Source organism: Coenobita brevimanus, chromosome 28, assembly GCF_032717465.1.
Source record: "Coenobita brevimanus isolate Jiangsu-jjx chromosome 28, ASM3271746v2, whole genome shotgun sequence".
Lineage (NCBI taxonomy): Eukaryota > Metazoa > Arthropoda > Malacostraca > Decapoda > Coenobitidae > Coenobita > Coenobita brevimanus.
Genome location: NC_136981.1, coordinates 7,489,914 through 7,507,413, shown reverse-complemented (window position 1 = coordinate 7,507,413; position 17,500 = coordinate 7,489,914). Strand labels below are relative to the sequence as shown.

The 17,500-nt window shown below is 40.6% G+C and overlaps 2 protein-coding genes across 2 annotated transcripts in view; both read left to right on the top strand.

Annotated features, from left to right (window-relative positions):
- The window catches only part of LOC145394664 (crustacean calcium-binding protein 23-like), a 12,724-nt gene extending 8,596 nt beyond the window's left edge, over positions 1 to 4,128 (top strand). The window contains exons 5-6 of the mRNA XM_080268437.1: positions 1,086 to 1,295; positions 4,000 to 4,128. Coding sequence (XP_080124563.1) covers positions 1,086 to 1,295; positions 4,000 to 4,128 — 339 coding nt within the window. The remainder of the gene's footprint in view (positions 1 to 1,085; positions 1,296 to 3,999) is intronic.
- Positions 4,129 to 6,041: 1,913 nt separating this feature from the next.
- LOC145394663 (A disintegrin and metalloproteinase with thrombospondin motifs 1-like) overlaps positions 6,042 to 17,500 on the top strand; it is a 48,159-nt gene continuing 36,700 nt past the window's right edge. The window contains exon 1 of the mRNA XM_080268436.1: positions 6,042 to 6,055. Within this exon, the coding sequence (XP_080124562.1) occupies positions 6,042 to 6,055 (14 nt within the window). The remainder of the gene's footprint in view (positions 6,056 to 17,500) is intronic.

The following is a 17,500-nucleotide window of genomic DNA, read 5'->3' as shown; positions in this document are numbered from 1 at the left end:
GGTCAAACGTCAAGGGGCAAGGTCAAAGTTCAATCCGAGTGTCTGAGTGTGAGCAAAATTACTAAAACAGTTTTGATTTGATTCTGAGTAAACTTGGTGGATGAGTTGAGGGTCACCCAAGAGGTTAACCTATTTTTAGAACAATAGGCAAATGTCAAGGTCACACGGCAGGGCACTTTAAACAGATTTCATCCGAAGTAAACAGTAGAAGAGTTCAAGTCGATAAGGGATACAAAAAGTCAGTTATGGGAAGAATCAAAGGTCATGGTCACACGAAAAGGGCAGAGGTCAAGGTCATAGGGTAAGATCAGGTCAAGGTCATAGGGTAAGATCAGGTCAAGGTCATAGGGAAAGGTCAGGTCAAGGTCATAGGGAAAGGTCAGCGGTCAAGGTCATAGGGAAAGGTCATAGGTCAAGGTCATAGGGAAAGGTTATAGGTCATTGTCACATGCGAAAGTCAGAGGTCAAGGTCAGTGGCTAAAATAAACCTGATTAGCCTTGACCTGACGAACCAAAGCTGGTGGAAAGGTTAAGGATTGGGCAAGAATGAAATACTAACATTCTGAGATGACCTGTTGAGGAGCCAAGTTAGAGTAAAACATTCTACCCTTAGACCAGTTGGTGTTTGAGTGGCTTTTCTTGTTTATTTATTTATTTATTTATTTATTTACTGGTAGGGGTACCGGCATAACCTGGGCCCCTCCAATTATACCCGTGTTCCTCCTTTGGTTCATTTCCCCCACCCATCCACTCAACCCCGCCCACCCATCCCACCCATCCCACCCATCCGACCACCTATCCGACCCGTTGTAGCTAATAATGATGTGGCTGAAACATTAAAATACTCTACGATAACTGGCTACCATATTTTCACCATGCTGACTTTATTTTTAATTAGTTCTCAGCTTGACCATCAGGAACGTCACTTTAGCAGCTGCACTGTGCACATCTGGATTCGCCCTAAGTTACGCTTGTTAGAGCAGCTTATATGCATCTCCCTCGAATTCCATAGAGGAGAGAGAGTCAAACAAAGACAGACAAACATTCTCTTTTACATATATTCAGATTATTATTTTTCCTTGCAGCCAGATACAATAAAGGAGAGAGAAAGAGTAATAGACGAGGTATACTCCCTCCTTGACCAAAACGGGGATGGAGCGGTAGAGGTCAGCGAGATCAAGGGCAATTATGACACCTCCACACACCCCGGGGTCCAGAAGGGGGAGATCACGGAGGATGAACTGCTCAGGAGAATACTTGAGATGTTGGAGAGCAGCGGCAAGACGGATGGAAAGGTACGTGATTGCTGTGTGTGTTCTTACCTAATTGCTCTCACCTAATTTTATCTTACCAGGAATGAGTCAAGCTCGTTCTGTCCCGTGTCTTAAACCATTTTTATCGTACATATCCTTAAATTTACGAATTGTTTTGGCACACACTATTTCATTCAGTAGTGCATTCCACTGATCATTTGCCGTATTAGGGAAACTTAATTTCCTTACGTCTTTATCACCTCTCTTTTTATGCAGTTTTTTGCAGTGTCCTCTTACTGATGCTTCCCCATAGGTTATATACTCATTTAATCAGGTAATGGTACTGATTCACGTCTCTAGAATTCAGAAACTCTTACCTAATGTTCTGCGCGCGCGCGCGTGCGTGCGTGCGTGCGTGCGTGTGTGTGTGTGTGTGTGTGTGTGTGTGTGTGTGTTTTGGTTAGAAGGGATGACAAGGATTTTCTGAGTTTTTAGAATGGATAGCTAGGAACGTTATTGTGCTAGAATGGGTGGCAAGGCACGTTTTCAGATTAGAATGGGTGTCAAGAAACGTTTTGGGGTTAAAATGGGTGGCAACGAACGTTTCTGGGTTGGCATTGGTGGCGAGGAACGTTTTTTGGATAGGCTGGCAAACATTTTTTTTTTTTTGAAAGTATGGCCAGTGTCTTTGATGAATGACAAAGTACATTCATTTTTTAAAATTCCCTACAGTCTAGAACATTTTTTCTAGTTTCACCCATTTTTTTTTTTTTTAATAACGATCATGCTCATTTCAAATGGGTTTATTTAGCTCAGCAGAGTTTTTTTTTTTTTTTTTTTTTTTTCAAACACGCGGGGTTACATATAGCCATCAGTAACCTCTTTACAGTATATTTTCTTCTTTACCGAATATTATTTCCCTCCCCTCCTTTTCAGTGAAATAAAATCAGTTAGGGGAGCACAAATCCCGTCAGTATCTGGGCAGTTTCCATAGATATGAAATTTTTTTTAACACCAGTTTTATATATATATATATATATATATATATATATATATATATATATATATACAGTATATATATATATATATATGTATATATATATATATATATATATATATATATACAGTATATATATATATATATATATATATATATATATATATATATATATATATATATATACATATACAGTATATATATATATATATATATATATATATACATATACATATACAGTATATACAGTATATATATATATATATATATATATATATATATATATATATATATATATATATACATATACAGTATATATATATATATATATATATATATATATATATATATATATATATATATATATATATATAGAGAGACACACACACACACACAGAGAACCGATCATTCTGAATTTTTGCATGTAAGTAGTAGAGGCCAAGATGAAGAAATTCGAGCCGATTCATGCAGAGTCGAGCCATTCTGAGCGAGCCGAGCCGTATTGACAATTGTTCTGCCTAAATCTGTGAAGTAAGATGCAGTATACGCTTACCCAAGACTTTTATATAAATCTTATGTGAAACTCGGCATGCTCTTACCCAAGACTTTTATATACATCTTATGTGAAACTCGGCATGCTCTTACCCAAGACTTTTATATAAATCTTTTGTGAAACTCGGCATGCGCGTACCCAAGAGTTTTATATAAATCTTATGTGAAGCTCGGCATGCGCGTACCCAAGAGTTTTATCTAAATCCATGAAGTGAAACGGGGCATATGCTTATCCAAGACTTATATAAATCTGTTAAGTGAAATGCGGCGTTGGAAGTGTTAAGAGAAATACTTCGAGATAGTTCGGCCATGTGGGGAGGATGGAGAATGAGGAACTGACTAGAAGAGTATAGACAGATAAACAGATAGATATATGGGGTGATAGAAAATTAGCATGTGCTTACCTAAGGTTTCTGTCTACATTTTTTGAAATTTGGCATGTGCTTACCCAAGAACTTTATATTTTGTAAAAAAAAAAAGTTATATAATTGAATAACCCTTTTACTGCTTGCTAAATTGAGTGAATTCACCTACACTACGTTTATTCTAACCTGCAAAAGATCTCTAACCCCATTCAGTTCAGTTGATGGCTGTGTAGGCAGACTGGAGGATCAATTTGAATAGTGACCAAGGAGACTCATGCCTAGCTCATAACCAGGAGTGTTCTAATATCATGGAACCAAGACTTCATATTCTGGAGTCTACTATTTCCATCAGATGATATTAATGAGGCCAAATTAGCCTCGAGGAAAATCTATACGTCATCGGGGTGAAGGGACTGATGTAATTTTGTGTTGGGAAAATTGAATAACAGTAATAATAATAATAATAGTCAGGATTTAGGCCCTGGATGATCTATCTATCTATCTATCTATAGCCCGACGCCCTAATCCCGCAAAGGGTGGCCACAGACAAAACGCCTCCAAGTCACTGTCACCCACCATTTGACTCCCCTCCCCCCAACTCACCCCCCCCTCCCTCATATACCTCTCAACTCCATCCCTCCACCTAGATGATGATGATAATAATTAGAGTATGATGATGATGATGATGATAGTAAGTTATCGTAATAGTAACACTGCTACTACTACTACTACTACTACTATTACTACTACTACTGCTACTACTGATAATAATAATAATAATAATAATAATAATAATAATAATAATAATAATAATAAATACCTTCCTCTGCAGGTCACGAGAGAAGAATTCCACGAGTTTTACGCGGGCCTCACCAGAACCATAGACGCCAACCAATATTTCATGTCAATCATCAAGAAAAAATGGCCAAACGCATACAAGAACACTGAACAAATTGCATAACAGAAACAGGAATTGCATAACAGAAACAGGAATTGCATAACAGAAACAGGAATTGCATAACAGAAACAGGTTGACTTGCATAACAGAAACAGGAATTGCATAACAGAAACACGTTGAATTGCATAACAGAAACAGGAATTGCATAACAGAAACAGGTTGACTTGCATAACAGAAACAGGAATTGCATAACAGAAACACGTTGAATTGCATAACAGAAACAAGAATTGCATAACAGAAACAGGTTGAATTGCATAACAGAAACAGGTTGAATTGCGTGACAGAAAAAGGAATTGCATAACAGAAACAGGAATTGCATAACAGAAACAGGTAGAATTGCATAACAGAAACAGGAATTGCATGACAGAAACAGGAATTGCATAACAGAAACAGGTAGAATTGCATAACAGAAACAGGTTGAATTGCATAACAAAAATAGGTTGAATTGCATAACAGAAACAGGTTGAACTGAATAACAGAAACAGGAATTGCATAACAGAAACAGGTTGAACTGCATAACAGAAACAGGTTGAATTGCATAACAGAAACAGGAATTGCATAACAGAAACAGGTTGAATTGCATAACAGAAACAGGAATTGCATGACAGAAACAGGAATTGCATAACAGAAACAGGTTGAATTGCATAACAGAAACAGGAATTGCATAAGAGAGACAGGTTGAACGACGAACCAGCTGGACCTCATAAAATCTGGGCCAAGTTAAGGTGAAAGGAGTAGTGTTCATTGGCGTATACTGTTGCATACTTTAGCTAGTCACTCATTAGAAGGGAGGTTAGTCTATAGTACTCATAATCTCGTCGGTTTTCTTTCACCTGAGGGAACTGGGTCAATACAGGGAAGACAATACGATTCGCCCTAGTTATGAGGCAGCAGTGAGTCTCCTTGGTTACTAGTGAAAGCATCCCTACAGTCCAATCACCCACCTGAACTGAAAGGGGTTAATGTTCTCTGGCAGGTGAAAACAGATTGACAATATGCGCTTATCTAATTGTATCACTCACTCACTCACTCACCCACTCACTCACTCACTCACTCACTCACTCTATTATTATGTCTGTCCGTCTCTATCTCTGTCTAAATCTCTTTATTTCCAGCTTTATATAGATATCTATCTGTTTGTTTGTCTGTCTGTCTGCCTGTCTGTAACACTCACCCACTCACTGTCTATTTGTCTATCTTACCGTCGCTATCTCTGCCTAAATCTCTTTATCTTTATATATATCTTTCTGTCTGTCGCTGTCTTTGTCTGTCTGTCTGTCGGTGGTGTGTGTGTGTGTGTGTGTGTGTGTGTGTGTGTGTGTGTGTGTCTAAGTTTGTTATACTGTACTGTTGTTTTGCACGTTCCTACCTAACACTGTAATGTCGTAATTTTTAGTGTTATTCTATTTTTTTTTACGTTTATCCCGATTTACAGACGATTACGTTACACTTGAGGAGGATTTCTTGTGCTGACTGTGGTTTGAAAATAACGAGGCGCCCCAGTAAGAAAGAAAGAAAGAAAGAAGGAAAGAAGGAAAGAAAGAAAAATAAAACGAAAAACTGTCTTAGGCTAACGAAAAAGTTTTTAAAATATCGAAAAAGTAATTCAAACTGGGGTCAGTGTGATATAGGTATTATTTTTTTTATGTATTTTATTATATATAGTTATTATTTTTATACATTTTATTATGTATAGTAACTATTTTTTTATATACAGTAGAGAGTGGTACATGACAGCACTCCCCTCCTACACTCTGCATCTGTTGTGTGTTGCGTGTACGGCTGAGCGCTTTAATGTGTCCCGTATTATTTATTTCCCACGCCCACACCAGCACACTTAGCCGTCCCCGCAACACAGTACACCCCCCCGCGGATGAGTTTCTATTGGAACTGTTTATAGACCCCCTTTAGACGCAATGGGAATGAATCGGTAAGGGTTAGGTGTTACGGGGCCTACTTAACCGCACGGAATACGTGGTTAAATGAAAGGACCTGTTCCGAAAGGCAGCTTAGGGAAGGCAGATTTATAACCAAGCCCCCTCAGTCCCGTAACTTAAGTATGTATTTATTTTTTACTTAATTCTGGTTTTCCTCTACAATGCCCATTTATTTGAGTTCAAAATAGCTGCTTCCAGGCGATGTTATTCAGCACACACACACACACACACACACACTACAAGGGTTAATGAAGGCTGTATCTCATCCCTTCACTTCTGGAGGCTGCTGGAGAGGGACGCCTTCTCGCGGTTGCACACACAGGCAGCTCCGCATCCCTGACCACATAAAAGCCTGCCTCATCTCCCTCCTTATCCCCAAGAGGAGGATTGAGTGGCAGTCCAGCAGGTTGACGTTCAGATGGGCCTGGGGTTGCATCTACTACTACTAGTACTATTACTACTACTACTACTACTACTACTACTGCTACTACTACTACTACTGCTACTACTACTACTACTACTGCTACTACTACTACTACTACTACTCTCATCACCATTATCATAACTCCTCCTCCTCCTCCTACTACCACTAATCTCATCACCATCATCATAACTTCTACTACTACTAGCACGACTACTACTACTATTACTACTACTACTACTACTACTACATACTGCTACTACTACATACTACTACTACTACTACCACCACCATCACCATCACCTTCATTCCCCCTTTTAAGTCGAACAGATTTGAAACTTTCACGTAACATTCTAGAAAATTAGGACTGAAAAACTCGTCCTTCCCTTTTTACACTGGCATGGGGGTGGATTAGTATTTTTGACCGCGAAATTAAAGTGGCTGTCAGAAATAAGGACCCACTTCCCAACGATAAATTTTGAGACACTGAACACTCGATTTTGAAACTAGGTGATGCGATATTCGAAGCCCAACAAATTTTTCAGAAACCCACGTATAGAGTTTCATAATTGTTGGATCGATGTTGTTTATTTATTTATTTTGCAGTTGTGTCAGGGAAACTTGAAATACGTAATGTGTATGTTGCAAGGTGGAGACATGGTGTTATATATGAAATACTGAGAAAGATAACCAACAATTATGACGTTAATAATAATAATAATAATAATAATAATAATAGTTAAAAATAATAAATAATCTAATCTACAGTGGCTATGCTCTCTGTGTATATAATTATGAAATCTGACTGACAATAAATGCACTTCACTTATATCATTTTATATAGCCACATCTACAGTATCATTCTATTTATCTATCTGTATATGTCTATGTATTTATGTAACTATTTATCCATTTATTTATGCATTTGTATGTATGTATGTATAAATGTAAGGGTATATGTATGTATGGATATATACTGTATATGTATGTATGTATGTAGGTAGGTATGGGTGTATGTATGTATGTTTGTATGTATGTATATGTGTATGTATGTACTGTATGCATATATGTATGTTTGTATGTACGTATATGTGTTTGTATGTACTGTATGCATATATGTATGTATGTATGTATTATGTATGACAATGATTAGGTGGATGTGCAGTGCGTCCCTGCGTCCAAGGCCTGGAGGGGCTGAGTTTACAATGGAAGAGTTGAGAGGTAGGATGGGACTGGAGTGTATTGGTGTTGTGATGAGGAGTGGTAGATTGAGGTGGTTTGGACATGTGGAGAGGATGGGGGATGATAATTGGGTGAGGAAGGTGAGAAGTGTTAATATTGGGGGTGGGGTTATGAGGGGTAGACCGAGAAAGACATGGGACGAGGTCATTAAGTGTGACCTTAGGGTTAAGGGACTGAACAGGGAGGCTGCAATGGATCGTGCAGCGTGGAGAGCCGCCATTAGGTGACCAAGGCCGACACATGCAAGCATGTTGGAGCCTTTAAAAACGAAACGAAACGACGCGTATGTATTATGTATGTGTATATGTGTATTTTTTATGTAAAGAAGAAGGAACTAAAGGGCAGAAGCCCGCAAGATTGTTCCTTTCAAGAAAAAAACAAAAACAAAAACAAAATAAGAGTCAAATTCAAGATCTGATCTTTTCGAGAAGCCTAGACACACAGCGTTTGAAAGACTGGATGTCATAGGCAGTAGGAAATACAGACAGAGGAAGACAGTTCCAGAGCTGACCTGTTGCATGCGTGAAGGACTGGGAGTAACGGTTAACTCTTGCATTAGTGAGTTGGACAGAAAAGGGATGAGCGTTTGTTGACTGACGGGTGCTACGCGCCCGCTGTAGTGGTGGAGGGATGCAAGCAGACAGGTCAGAGGAGCAGTGACCATTGAAATAGCGATAGATAAAAGATAAAGCTGCAACAGTGGGGAGAAGAGATGGAGGCTGAAAGGAGGACGTAAGAGGAGGAGAGTTAATGAGATGAAAAACCTTTGACTCCACCTTGTTGAGAAGAACTGTAAGTAGGGTGCTTCCCCATACGTAACAGTTGTACTCTACACAGGGGCGAATAAAACCCGTATATAAAGTCAACATCTGTGCAAGGGTAAAGAAGGCACGGAGTTGGCTTAGCGCACCTAATCTCTTGGAAGTCGATGTGATCTTTCCAAGATAAATCCCGAGAGAAAACCCCAGGTATGTTAAAAGATGATACATGACTGAGTTAAATATTGTTAAAATGTAGAGGGTACTCCTGCGGAAGACTGACGGGTTGAAAGATGAAAGATGTGAGTTTTTGATGCATTAAAAACTTTTATTTTTTATATTTTTTTTACCCTAATCAGAGATATGAGCCAAGTCAGACATTAGGTGTGCTATAGCCTCATCCCTTGTTTTTTAGAATATGTATGTATGTATGTATAGGGCGGGATTCTCTGACTTATATACGATGAATTCCCTGTCGCAAAAGGGAATTGTTTTTCGCATGAAGATGGCAGAAGTCTGCGTGCAAAATTTAAGTGTGCTTGTCCCCCCCCCAAAAAAAAAAAAAAAAAAAAAAAAATCCTTAACGTGACTGATTGACTGGGCCCCTCTTAGAGAACCTCCCACATCAAATAATAAACATAAATACCCAATACCCATGACAATAAACCAATAACGATAAAACACACTAAATAAGTTATCCTTTGGTTTAGTAACACAGACCTTCACAGAAAACGGAGAGGCTTGATGAATTTTTGGGCTAGCATTTATATTTCGCGTCATTCTTTGGTTTGGTGGTGGAGAGGGACGCCTTCATGTGGTGGCACCCATATGACTGGTGCTGGAGCTGCCTGGTTATACAAATGTCCCTAAATTTCCTCTCTACCCCCCCTCCAAAAAAAAAAAAAAAAAAGGGTGGTGAACTGCGTGAGGAGTAATTTCAGCCTGCAGTTCACTGGGTTCACATTCGGATGAACCTGGGACTACTACTACTACTACTACTACTATTACCACCACCACCACCACCACCACCACCACCACGACTACCACTGACAATAAAAATGTTATGTTTCTACCTTTGTCACAAAACTGGTTCTCTCGACTGGTTCCTCTATTTTATTTTTATTTTTTTTCTCTCGTTATTCACACAGGCGGTTATTTGCACGGTCCCCGCCACACACACCGCTATTCGTACCACTGATGAGGTCGGGGAGAGTGGCGGGCGCGCAGTGGTTAGCACATGAAATTCGTAACTGAAAGAACTCGAGGGCGAATTCTTGGGCTGGTCAGATTGTTGGACTAAAATTCTTTCCTCCTTATCCTTTTTTCACTCGGTGTTAAAATTAGGGACTTGCCTGGAAATTTGACTGTTGCGGGTGTTATTCTAGGGGGAAATTGAGACTTAAAGAAATTGATTGATGAGACTCGTGTAGCTGATAGGCAGATTTTCTAATATTTCTTTTCGTTCAACGTGACTGTAGAATTAGTAGTAGTAATAGTAGTAGTAGTAGTAGTAGTAGTAGTAGTAGCAGCAGTGGTAGTTGTAGTAGTAGCAGTGGTAGTAGTAGTAGTAGTCGTAGTAGTAGTAATAGCATTATTATTAATATTATTATCTATATTATTATTATTATTATTTACTACTACTACTACTACTACTACTACTGCCACATTTTCTTCTTCTTCCTCCTCTTCTTCTTCTTTTTCTTCGTTTTCTTCTTCTTCTTATAAATATCAATATTACTACTGGTATTAGTATCATTATTAGTGTGTCTTAGTATAAATCTTAATCTTTAGTATTAGAATAAGGTATTATTATTATTATTATTATTATTATTATTATTACTATTATTATCTCAAAAAAATTCTTCCTGTATACGCTCCAGTTAATGACCCCCGTAAACCCCAAAACAGGTCTGACTCCAATTAACATCACTTCGAGATACTGCTGGCTTGGTTCTCAGGCTCCTCTCTCTCTCTCTCTCTCTCTCTCTCTCTCTCTCTCTCTCTCTCGACGCTAGGAAAGTCTTAAGCTGAATAGAATCGTCTGGAGGTAGCAACACACACACACACACACACACACACACACACACACACACACACACACACACACACACACACACACGCACACCCTCAGTCTCAAAGTTAAAATTTTACTTGCGTGTCTCGTAAAAGCGCCTGTGAATGGAGTGAAAGCCAAGCCGATTAGTGAAGTGAGTTTTTTAATAGGCAAAATTCTGAAGAGGAACTCGTCTATCCGGTACCCTGGCGAGATGAGGCGTTAGGCAATTTCTCCTGGCAAGAGAGAGAGAGAGAGAGAGAGTAGCTTCTTCTGTTGCCTACATCACCTGCATCTGTGTAATAGTACCCGCAGTGTCGTGCATATAAAGTACAGCCTACATGCGTGCAAATAAGCCCTTTTCGCACCGCATACGGGAAGTCTCTCTCTCTCTCTCTCTCTCTCCATCCTTAGCTGGGGAAAGGGGTCTTGATGATGGTGATGATGATATCTATTTTACCTGTTCTGTCTATCTATCTATCTATCTATCTGTCTGTCTGTCTGTCTGTCTATCTATGTATCTCTTTGTGACCTATTCTTTATACTCTTAATTTTAACTTGGCCTAAAATTCTCTCTCCATCTTGAAAGCTGAGTTGTAACAATAGAATAACATCAGAATACGGCGCTAGTCACGAAGAAGTGCTTAGGAAAGGAGGTAGAGCCGGCTGTCCACTTTTACCACGTGAATTAAGCTTCCGAATGTCGAAAATCTGGGCCAAGTTAAGGTGAAAGGAGTATAGGAGTTATTTTTTTTTATTTTTTTATTTTTTGCAGGGGTGATAATGGCTGGATTCTTCGCATAATTAGACGGGAGTGTTGGGTAGGGGGACTCTCTGGCTCCACGTTCGTTCACCCCTCTCTCACTCTCTCACTTCCTCTCTCACTCTCTCACTTCCTCTCTCTCTCTCTCTCTCTCTCTCTCTCTCTCTCTCTCTCTCTCTCTCTCTCTCTCTCTCTCTCTCCTACTTTCTCATCTTATTCTTCTTTGTTTTTTATTCGTCCTTCTTCATTCTCTCTCTCTCTCTCTCTCTCTCTCTCTCTCTCTCTCTCTCTCTCTCTCTCTCTCTCTCAAATAAATAAATTAAACGAACCAGTATACAAACAAAATCAGACAGACACAAACACACATAATAAACTGTACAGAATTGGACAACAACAGTAAGATAGATAGATAAATAGATAGATGGAGAGAGGGGAAGAAGGATGGAGAGAGAGGAAGGGAGGAGGAGGGAGGGGGAGAGAGGAGAGGGAGGAGGGAGGGGAGAGAAAAAGGGAGGGAGGAGGGAGAGGGAGAGAGAAAAAGAGGTGGGGGAGGGAGAGAGTGGAGGAGAAAGGAGAGAGAGAGAGAGAGAGAGAGAGAGAGAGAGAGAGAGAGAGAGAGAGAGAGAGAGAGAGAGAGAGAGAGAGAGAGAGAGAGAGAGGAAGGGGAGGAAAATGAGGGAGAAGGGGGGAAGAATGCGAGAGGGGGAGAGGGAGAGAGGTAGTAGGATGAGGGTGGGGGAGAGAGGGAGGGGGAGGGGGAGAGAGAGAGAGAGAACAAGCCTCTCCCAGTTCAGAAGAGGGAGTGAGTGTGAGGTGAGGTGGGGTTAAGATCCTGAGAGAGAGAGAGAGACAGACAGACAGAGAGAGACAGACGTGCAGGTGAGAGATCTGATTATTTGACAGCTTGTGAGAATTGGGGATAGAAAAGAAACTTGGATTATTTTACAGAGTTCGTAGCTTCTTCACTGACGAGCAATTACTATAGTTTATAAGAGTCATGTGCGCTCTCAGCTGGAATATTGCTCATCCTTGTGGAATGGAAGTGGAGCGGTTGCACTAAAACAACTAGACAAAATTCAGAACAAAGCTGTTGGAATTATTAATAACCCTTCTATTGCAAAAAAACTACCTCCCCTACAGGTAAGAAGGAATGTTGCCTCCCTTGCATTATTTTACCGATACTTTTATGGCAAATGCTCAGACGAAGTTGCGTCCATTGTGCCACCTCTCCATGCCTTCCCCTGTGCTACACGGGCATCTGGTAGCGCTCACGACTGGGAATGTCACACTGCCATATTGCAGAACTTCCGCCTATCAGAAAGCTTTAATCCCGAACTGCATCTCTCTGGAACTCGCTTCTCCAGAGTCGTTTCCCCCCAAACTTCAACCTACAGCTGTTCAAGTCAAACTGTTACAGATTTTTTTATGAATGCGGGACGTCGGTAATCTTGTGCATGGATTATTTTTTTTATTCTTTGACTTTCTTTCCCCTGTTCTGTTATAAAAAAAAAAAAGTTGGGTAGACTTAGATAGATGGATTGATAGATGGATGGGTAGATAAAAATGATGGATAGATAAATAGGTTGATAGATGGTTGGAGGGGTGGATAGATAAGGATAGGTTAGTTGACAGATAGATACAGAAATAGATAGATGGATAAACGAACAGATAGAAAGATAAATAGGGGGATAAGGTTTTTATATACCTGTTGATTGACAAATAGATCAATAGATAGACAGACAGGCAGACAGACAGACACAGACAGATAGGTAGAGTTAGATAGCTAGATAGCTAGATAAATAGATAGATAGATAGATAGATCAATAGATAGACAGACAGGGAGACAGACAGACAGACAGATAGATAGAGAGTTAAATAGCTAGATAGATAGATAAATAGATAGACAGATAGATAGATCAATAGATAGACAGACAGGCAGACAGACAGACAGACAGATAGGTAGAGAGTTAGATAGCTAGATAGATAGATAAATAGATAGATAGATAGATAGATCAATAGATAGACACAGGCAGACAGACAGACAGACAGATAGGTAGAGAGTTAAATAGCTAGATAGATAGATAAATAGATAGACAGATAGATAGATAGATAGATGGATAAACAGGCAGATAGATAGATAGACAGATAATTTGTAGGGATCCCACGTACGAGTATATAAGCTCTGTTATTTATTTATTTTTTTTGAGGTAACAATCTCATGGACTCCTGGCCTTTGGTTCCTTCTTTCTTGCCTAAAAATATGAAAAATAAATAAATAAATAAATAAATAAATGAAAATAATAAAAAATGTAGCTTATTCAGTTCTTATGGAGTAGAGAGGGACGCCTTCACGTGGTGGCACTGATATGAAGGGGCGGTGGAGCTGCCTGGTTATACAAGCGTCCTCAACTTCCTCCCTGTCCCCGGAAGGAGGATGGTGGGCTGCAGATGAAGGGAATTTCAGCCTGCAGTCCACTGGGTTTACATTCAGATAGCCTGGGGATACTACTACTACTACTACTACTACCACCACCACCATCACCACCACCTCTTCCACCACCCCCACCACCACTACTACTAATACTCCTACTCCTACTACTACTACTACTACTATTACTACTTCATAAATACTGAATATGCTGCGGTATTAATGTACTGGGGAAGTGCGGTGGCTCAGTCAGTAGCGTATTCGTCTCGCGATGCCTGTATCTCGAGTCCGGGGTTCGAATCCTTGCCCTGGCGGTCATTTAAAAGTAGGGGCTGGTAGTATGTCCGATCATATGCACACACACACACACACAGCCACAACAACACTTCGACTTCCTCGTGCATCATTCTTCAAACACACACACACACACACACACACACACACACGGGTCGAGCCCTGACATTATTCTGTGACCTTGGCTATGGGCCTATTGTAAAAAAGGAAAGAAAAAAAGAAAGATTTATCATGGGCTGTCCTTCGACCTTTGCACCATGTTGGATTAAAATCCGAAAAAAACTTTCTTAGAGTTTTATTCACTTATTTGTTTATCTGCCTATCGATCTATTTGTTGATTTATTAATTTATACAGCTACGTCATTATTTATTTATTTATTATTTTATCTGGCCTGCGTTCCAGACAAATGGCAGCTTCGGGCTATCAGTGACCCCTGCCAAATAATTCCCACACGATAATGTACCCAATATATATACCAAAATATACCTAAATATACCTAAATAACGACAGCATTTATTATATTACCAGAGATTCGCCAAATATATACTTTTCCCATAATTTCGTTGTTAATCATTTGTTGTTCTTACTTTAATATCTATCTATCTATATCTATCTCTATATATCTACCTATCTATCTCATTAGCTATCTACATCCATCCATCTATCTATCTATCTATCTGTCTGTCTAGCTATTTACATCCATCTACCTATCTATCTATCTACATCTGTCTATCTGTCTAGCTATCTGTCTATATGGGTGTGTGTGTATTTATTTATTGGAAGAAATATGCCCGCATGTGGAAGGGCACACACACACACACACACACACACACACACACACACACACACACACACACTTCCCCAGACATTCCGACATAGGCCTATAACGCATCTACGACATTAGCTTGGCAACCAGGTCATCGATTAGGTGAGCAGAGATGTCACTGATAAATATTTGCATTTTTCACTTATAATTACATAGCCACTACTACTACTACTATTACTACTACTAATCTACTGCGACTACTTTACACTTAGGGCATGTCCGTCACTTTCCTCCCTGACGCATCATGTCAAAGGGAATTATCTATGGCAGAGAAACATGCCAAGACTCACTCAGATGGGAATATTATTAGCCAGCAGAGGATACTGAGATGTGAAATATTAGGTAGAGAAACATACTAAGCCTCTCTCAGCTTATAATATTAGCCAGCAGAGGAAAGTGAGAAGATGTGAAATATTAGGTAAAGAAACATACTAAGCCTCCCTCAGTATATCATATGAGCCAGCAGAGGAAATCGAGAGGAAAAATTAAAACCATTGGCAGTGCTGTAGTGGAGGGGGTATCAGAAGTGGCGTATCCAGGTCCTCACGGATGGGGGGGAGTAGAACCATACTCTATTTCTTTTTTTTTTGGGGGGGGTATAATGCCGATTGTTTACACGTTGAATATTACTAGATTTAAAATAGAGAGGGGACAGTGGGGGGACTCGGTAAGACGGGGGGGACCTGCGCACCCCAAGGTCCCCTCAGTATTTCTCTCTCTCTCTCTCTCTCTCTCTCTCTCTCTCTCTCTTTGTGTGTGTGTGTGTGTGTGTGTGTGTGTGTGTGTGTGTGTGTGTGTGTGTGTGAAAATCAGACCCAAATCTGACAAACAACCAAGCTTCGATTCAAAATAAATGCTTTGTGTGGGAGGGATTATGGCCACTGGAGTCCTAACGAGGGCATAACTCACCCGGCATTTATATTCCCCGGCATAAACGCTGCTCATAATTCCAAAGTCCCGAGGGATTTGTAGCGGGGCATTAATTCCCAGATAATCCTTATAAATGTGGCCGCCCCTAACACTGAAAATGGTTGCGGTGTTTGGTTCCACAGAAAACGATAGTAATGTTCAGTGGGGTAACTTGGTGGCGGACAGTGGCTCCTTCGTGTAGTGGCACCGACATAACCAGACAGGGGACAGCTGCTTGGTTATGTAAATGCCCCTCACCTCTCTCCCTGTCCCCTGAAAGGCAGATGATGGAATGCAGGAGGTGAGCAACTTCAAACTGCAGTCTACTGGGTTCGTATTTGAAATTGGTGGGGACAGACGCAATTTCTCCGTAACATAGCCCTTTGAGTCTGTGGCTGTTGTTTTCCCATTATCCTGGGATACAAGGCCACTGCATCATCCGGGTCACCACAGTTATCTCCCCCAGGTGTTATCCTGGGTATTCATATCACCTACCAACCCTCAAAGGATGGATGAACACCCGATTCCCGTGAGCCAGCTGCCCGCACCAGGATGCTAACCACTCAGCCATCTCGGCTTGTGTTCACATAGGGTAGCAACAGTAACAACAACACTGTCCTATCTCTGATTCCTGTTCACCATATTTGCCACAGTGAGAGTAAGGGGAAGATGATGATGATGATGATGATGATAATGATGATGGTGATGATGATGTAGGGCCACTGAACTGTAAACACACACACACACACACACACACCAGAAAGCGATAGGCCAAGAAATGCCATGGAAGGGATGTAGCCTTGTTTTATTCTGCCACTGAGCTAAGGGATATACGATGCCAAGAGACTAGCCAGGGATCGAACTAGCGACGTTTTGGACAGAAGACGACTTTCCTTACCCCTCGGCCATCACTTCCAAAATTAAATAGAAATAGTCAACTGGTAGGAAAAATAAACTAAAAGAAAATAATAAAAGACATGGAGTTTTTTGTGAACCTTCTAGGGCTACGAGTCTCCTTCCCCGGTCTAACACTCCTCCGCTAACTTACTTAAGAACTTTTATGCTCTTTGTCTTTACTCCCTCTTACCTCACCCTCTTTCCTCCCTCTCTCCCTCACTCCTTTCCTCCCTACCCCCTTTCTCCCTCCCTCCCCATTCCCTCCCTCCCTCCCTCACCCCTTTCCTCCGTCTCTCCTTCCCTCTCTCCCTCCACCATTTCTCTGTCTTCTTTCCCCAGTCCTTCCTTCGTCTCTCCCTCCCTCTCTCTCTCTCTCTCTCTCTCTCTCTCTCTCTCTCTCTCTCTCTCTCTCTCTCTCTCCGTTCCTTACCTTCTTCCTTCATTTCTCTCTCTCTCCTTCCTCCACAAATTTTCCTCCGTCTCTCCCTCCACCGTTCCTCTCTCTCCTTCCTTCCTTCCTTCTTTCCTTTCAATTGTCAGTCATCCCTCCTTCATTTCGCCATTCATCTTCTCTCTCTCTCTCTCTCTCTCTCATCATAATCCTTGAAGAATGTAAGCGCAGAACTTTGAACTCAGAACGAGAGAGAGAGAGAGAGAGAGAGAGAGAGAGAGAGAGAGAGAGAGAGAGAGAGAGAGAGAGAGAGAGAGAGAGAACGTCAATTAAAAGTTTGCCTTTTGAGACACCTTGCCAAATGTCACAAAAGAGAGAGCTGAGAAAAAGTGGCTCTAATTCTCTCTCTCTCTCTCTCTCTCTCTCTCTCTGTTAGTTTAGTCTGAGGCATATAA